Consider the following 6439-nt stretch of genomic DNA (forward strand, 5'->3'; position numbering starts at 1 on the left):
TAGTAAAACAAAACATGATATCATTTTGCATCGTGTTTATATCATATAATAAAATTGTGGTGTCTTGTTGTGTAGTGTCATCTGAAAACACGACACAAATGCCCAATTTGCTATCCCTATTGATACCAATTCAATTCGGGAAAATATATTTACTTTGAACATAGGGGTGAGATTGGTGTCTACTGAACCGCAAGATACCAATTTTTTTAGGGTAATTTCTAGGATCAAATATCGAACCAAAGTATAGTTACCGTATTGGTAGCGATTCGGTTTGTGAAAACAGGTTGACTCTCTCTCTCTCTCTCTCTCTCTCTCTCTCTCTATATATATATATATATATATATATATATATATATATATATATATATATATATATATACACACACTAGTTACCCTTGTATTACCCTTATATGAAGTTGAGATGGAGTAATTAACACTAAATTTGGTGTTGGGTTTTTAGGTGCCGTTATATATAGCTGACATCCACGGATTTCAAACTCATAACTTTTAGAGTAAATTACATGTTTGATCCCGCAACTTTGGAGTTCATAACACCTTTGGTCCAAGTATCGTGATTGTTGCAGAAATGGTCCCTATGATTAATATGATGGAAAAAGCCGAAAGAAGAGCTACTATGAAAGTTGGGTAATTTGACGGAAGAGGCTGAGAAGAGTGATAGAAAACTTATTTTTTTTTTTTTTATAAACAGCTCTTTCAAAAAAAAAACTTTTTGTATAAACATGTAGACATGTTGAAACTTTACCATATATCTTAAGAAAGAGATATATACGTCCACACATGTTAAGAGAGGGAGAGTGGTGCATTTTGAGGGCAAAAATGACAGTTTTACCCTCATGTGCACAGCACATGAGAAGGTCTTAACAGTGGAAGGGAAACAGAGTCAATAGGGAGGAACCAAACTGCTAATTTAGTTTGAAATAAATAAGGATCATTTCTGCAACAATCACCATAGTTGGACCAAAGGTGTTGTGGACACCAAAGTTTTGGGATCAAATATGTAATTTACTCTAACTTTTATATTATCTTAAACAAATCCCAACCATTCCATGCCCAAACAGCATTTTCCAGCAATACTTATTTACACAAAATGGAAAAAAACGAAATCATGAAACACAAATTACCAGTTTTTTTTTTTTTTTGCTGGTTCATTTTCATGCAAGTTCCACCATTTCTTCAAAAGACTTATACCACCTCCTTTTGACAAATAGGACAATTCTGAAAAACATTTAACAGCTTCAATTAAAAGCAAAGAAAGATGTCTACGAGAACTTATTGCAATCAACAACACTAACAAATGTTACCTTCTTGAGCTTCAACCACTCGCTGATGCATTTACTATGATACTGATGAGAACAAGGCAACGATATCACGCGTTTCCCGAATTTGAAATTCTCTTGACATATCACGCAGCTAAAGAAAAGTCACGAGCAAAACTATTTAAATTTTAAAGGGTAGTCGTGGTATTTTAAATAAAAAATCAAAAGTTAAAACTAAAACTTTGAAAGAAATTTCAAAAGCTATTTCTTACCTTTCTTCCTTGTTCTTTGAGAACATTCCGGATGTGTAGATGTAGTTTGGTAACAGTGAAAGGCGCTCTGTGGATAGTCCTATGTTTTCAACACCAATGGTTTCACTAAGGTTTAGTAATTCCTACACAAAGATTTTAAAAACAAATCAATTCCGTTTTGAAGCTGATAAATGTTTTTGAAAAAAATATATATATATTATTCTTCCAGCAACCTCTGAGCTGGCCCACACCCCTGCCTCATAAAGCATCATGTGAGATGTAAGTCAGGTATTTTGCATTTTGCAGCCTGAAACAATCATTGTACCTCATATCGCATATTATCAGGGTCAATGTCATCTTGGCTTGAATCTGGACTGGATACGTGTGTCTGTTCATTGATCGTAGAACTTGAAGAGTTATATAAAAATAGGTTGAGAATTGAGATAAAGATTTAACAAGAAAAAAAAAAAAAGTATTAATACCAAAGGACTTTCTGTGACACCACTTGCTCTGCCACTGAATTCGGTTATCATGAACTCATCATATTCCTCCCCAAATTCTTGTAAGGATCTAGCATAAGCTTCATCAGTGACTTCTTGTGAGTTAACAATTTCATGCACTGAGGATTCGCCATCATCTTCATCTGCATCTGCATCTTCATCCTCATCCTCATCTTCTTCCTCATCCTCTGAAGAACAACTCGAGTGCTCATCATCTGTAGCCACAGCCCTGTTCCTACCAGATTCTTGATATGATTGATAAACGCTTGCCTGTTGCATACATAAGGATCAAAACGCTTTCTCTTTTTTTTTTTTTTGAAATTCGAAAAGGGTATAGTATAATCTTGATTTGAAATTTACCTGTTGCAAGATAGCTTCTTCCAAACTAACACCTTCTACTTCTGACAAAAACTCTCTCAAATCATCGGGAATATCATTATCAGCGGGCAAACTGCCATTTAGATGATGATTATGCACTTCTATCTCTCTGCTCATGGATGTGATGGTTTATGATCCGCCCTCTGCTTTCTGATTCAAAACTAATTATAAAACCTTTTTTGTGTGTTGCAGAATTTTCAGTATTATTCATTTATTTGTATACTTCTTTACTGTAGTTATAGATTGTGTGGGTTATTACGATAAGAGGAATAGCGTAGACACGTGATACGTATTTGAGTATGACTAGATTTGGGGCCATGAATAGGGTTTTTCTCTATTTGTACTTTAGTAACAGTTTCGACATCAAAATTTTAAAACCCAACGGCAATCCATCAAGATTTAGCCTGCCATTCATGATTCACCCCTAATTTCTCTTGTTGGGTTTATTTATGATCCGATTAATTTTTGGATTTGGGACCTTACATGACAACATCAAAGTAGGATCAACTGATATCTTCAAGATGACCAGAAAAGGAAAGAGATGTATCTAGAATAGCTTGCAATTGATAACAGATAAAAGAGCCCCAAACAACAACAATTTTAAGCATTAACGAACTGGGGTTCTTGAGAATCTTATTAGAGATCAAAATCCCAATTATGGGTTTGTTGATTTTGGGAGACTTGTTACAGATTGTTATAGAATTCAAGAAACCAAGATGTTATAGAAGAATTACCTTTGATGGTGTTGATGGGTAAAGATGAAGAACACAGCCACTAAACGTCGTAACTTTCACCACAAAAGGAGAGTGAGAGAGGAAATAAAAGACGAAAGTGCTGGAGAAGGTGACGTGATCGAACCATACGCGACTGTTGACTATAGTGAGCGTTCTAGGTCCACTCTTCAAACGTTTGGGATCGGATTCTGATATCTTTTTCTTGACAAAATTACACAAATGGCACCCGTGGTTTACGAAATTTTGTTGTATCGATGGTAAGTTATTATTGGGTTATAGTCCTATCTTTGTTAAGTTTTGTTGGTTTTTTCTTTGTTTGTTAAGTTGTGTTGGTTTTTTCTTTGACAAGATTTTTTGTTTACTTATGTTTTTAAGTTTTTAAATTTTTTTTTTTAAATTTTTAATTTTTGTTCTTTTTACCTGTAATAATATGTTTTTAGGTAACCATACAATATTATTTGCAAAATAGCTCTTAAGTTTACAAACCTTAATAATGGTTTAGGGCGGGTGTAGGAATTGATAGTAGGTGTTTCTAGGGCTGTAAACGAACTGAACGTTCGGCGAATCGTTCGTGACTGTTCGGCGGGAAGTTCGTTTATGTTCGTTTATTTAATAAATGAACGAACATGAACAAAAATTATCGTTCATTTAGTTAAATGAACGAACATGAACAATGGTCTCGTTCGTTCATTTATGTTCGTGAACGTTCGTTTATGATGTTTATTTACGTTCGTTTATGTTCGTTCATTTAAGTTTATTTATATTCATCTATATTCATTTATTTTTTATTATATTGTTATATTATATGTTCGTTTATGTTCATATATGTTCAATTGTGTTTTTTTTTATCTTTGTTCGTTTATGTTCGTTTAGCATGTTCACGAACATAAATGAACGAACATGAACAAAGTAATTTGTTAAACGAACGAACATGAACAAGAAAATCTCGTTCGTTTAGCCGTTAGTGTTCGTTTGTTGTTCGGCTAACTTAAACGAACGAACATGAACAAGACCTTGTTCGTGTTCGTTCGGTTCATTTACAGCCCTAGGTGTTCCTGTTTTTTTTTCAATCAAACATAATATAAAACCGAAAAATCATTCATTACATCTAATACAAAAAAAAAATGATTCTTTACATAAAAAGTTAAAAAGATAACAACGATCTATTGCAATTTAAATTTGTCATCTTCATATAGACATTTTTTGAACTCATTCCATTATTTTTTTCATTCTTAACTTTCACAAGTGCTTCAATCTCAACATTGCAGAGCAATGCGTCGTTTAAAAGTCACGTCAATTTTCTGTGCAAGTCAGTTTTCAAGAGTTTCATCTTCGAAAAACATATTTCTACACTTGCGGTCGCTACGAGTAATATCAAAGTCAACTTTACAAGCTTATAAACCCCAAAAGATAAGACCGATGTTTCCCCGTACTACCCATCAAACGATAAAGGTCGGAAATTCCTTTCAAACCGGTGAAGTGCTCATCTTTGATGCAAGAGTGATAAAATATCTCAAGTTGTTGTTAAATGTCTATCATATTCAAATCATCAAAGTCATACTTGTACAACTTACCCAACTTCAACAACTTTGATTTGTCAAATTGTGCAAATGAATCACAAAGGCTCAAAACACTGATGTATTCTAGTAATTGGGTGGTTGTTTCACTAAATCAATCATAATATTTTTTAAGTTGCATATCCACCACTGTGTTGAAGATTTCAACCTAAAAATGAAATATATTAGTCTTTGTGGTCTTACAGTTTCTCGCACCAACATACAAATCTTCCATATTCAAAGTATCAATATTGTGTGTTTAACAAAAATAGGATACATTTGGCAAAATGCTAACAGACCCCGTGTTTCTTAAAGATTTAAATGCCTCCATTGTCCCTCTAACCATCAAAGTCGTTTCTATAATGTATAGATATTTTCTTTGAAGTTGCTTTGACAATATATCCATGAAGCGTAAAATGTTATATATCATATATAAGTAAAACACAAAATCATATGATTTAAAATATGCTAAGATTTCGGACGTTGGTTGACGGTTTTCCAATGACCAAGGTTCTAAAAAACGTAAGGCGTGACTTGGCGGCGGGGTCAAAGTTAAGTTATGCCAAGCCTTGGCGAGCCATGGTGTTTTTCAAGGCGTGACTATTTTATATACATTAAAAGAGATAAATCATATAATTATTGAATTGTATCAAATATATGAAGTTTTTAGAAGTGTTATATTAATATTTAATATAAAAAAGTTAACAAAAACTCAATTATTTTAGGCCCGACAAAAAAAACAAAAAAATCCGCGCCTTGAAAAAAACTCGCGCCATAACGCGATAAGGCACGCCTTGACACGTTCTTTGGGCGCCAAACTTAACAAACCTGCCTTGGACATTTTCGTAACGGCTACACCACGCCTTGCGCCATGGCACGCCTTGAGGCGCGCCATGGCGCGCTTTTTAGAACCATGTCAATGACCCTCCCTCATATTCCACAAAATCTAAAACAACAAGAACATCCATAAACATCTTCATCAAACTTGTAAGTGTTTTGAAATGTGAACCCTATCTTGTATCTCCTGCTCGAACAAGTGTGGTCTCTTGATTTAACTCTCTTTGGTTTCAAGTTCACCACTCTTCGGTTTCAAGTTCACCACCATAAAAGCCTTTTCGCACCCTTTCTCTTTGTAACATCCATAAAATTCAAGCCAATTTAAAACTTTTTTCAAACATTTAAAATCCATTATTTATACAAAATGTTTTCAAAATAGTTTTATATAAGAGTATCCCATAAATCAAATCATAAAAATGTAAGGAGGTGCACGATCACGCCTTTGCCTTCGCACGATCATCCGTGGTACCTAAAACAAAATCAAAAATTGTAAGCTCGAAGCTTAGTGAGTCTCCCCAAAATACCAATGTCATACAAAACAAAACCATATAATAACAAACAGCATTCATATAGAGTCTATAGTATGACTAGACCGCCCTTACCGGGCCTTCAGTCTGACTGGTCCACTCTCAGAACCTTCAGCATGTCTGGTCCGTCTCACAGGTCCTTCAGCTTGTTTGGACCGTTGTTTGGGCCTTCGGCCTGACTGGTATGCCCTTAGGGCCTACAGTCTATCCGGGCCGCCCTGGGTATGTTGGCCTACAGCACAAAGCAGGTCCGCCTCAACTCAACCCCACATACACAATCAACACATAATATCATAAGCTAGCATATACAACAGTCAAACCAATCTAACAAATCACTAATCATAGCATCATCCTATAAACCAGGATATCGACCTAACAG

General features: G+C 34.7%; 1 protein-coding gene across 3 annotated transcripts; it reads right to left on the reverse strand.

Annotated features, from left to right (window-relative positions):
* Nucleotides 1-490: 490 nt before the first annotated feature.
* Nucleotides 491-3311, reverse strand: LOC145028542 (E3 ubiquitin ligase BIG BROTHER-related-like). 3 transcript variants are annotated; one of them, XM_078977234.1, is made up of 7 exons: nucleotides 3141-3311; nucleotides 2389-2549; nucleotides 2011-2298; nucleotides 1854-1916; nucleotides 1550-1671; nucleotides 1323-1431; nucleotides 491-1236 (listed from the first exon to the last, which is right to left on the reverse strand). In XM_078977234.1, the coding sequence occupies exons 2-7, from the start codon at nucleotides 2521-2523 to the stop codon at nucleotides 1204-1206; spliced, it is 750 nt and encodes a 249-aa protein (XP_078833360.1). In that variant the 5' UTR covers nucleotides 2524-2549; nucleotides 3141-3311; the 3' UTR covers nucleotides 491-1203. The 3 variants fall into 3 exon arrangements, with proteins under 3 accessions (XP_078833360.1, XP_078833359.1, XP_078833358.1); XM_078977233.1 differs by having other exon boundaries at nucleotides 2389-2567; nucleotides 3141-3310; XM_078977232.1 differs by having other exon boundaries at nucleotides 2389-2556; nucleotides 3141-3308.
* Between the last annotated feature and the right edge of the window lie 3128 nt (nucleotides 3312-6439).

This window comes from Lactuca saligna, chromosome 2 (genome assembly GCF_052625555.1).
Source record: "Lactuca saligna cultivar CGN05327 chromosome 2, ASM5262555v1, whole genome shotgun sequence".
NCBI classification, from domain to species: Eukaryota; Viridiplantae; Streptophyta; class Magnoliopsida; order Asterales; family Asteraceae; genus Lactuca; species Lactuca saligna.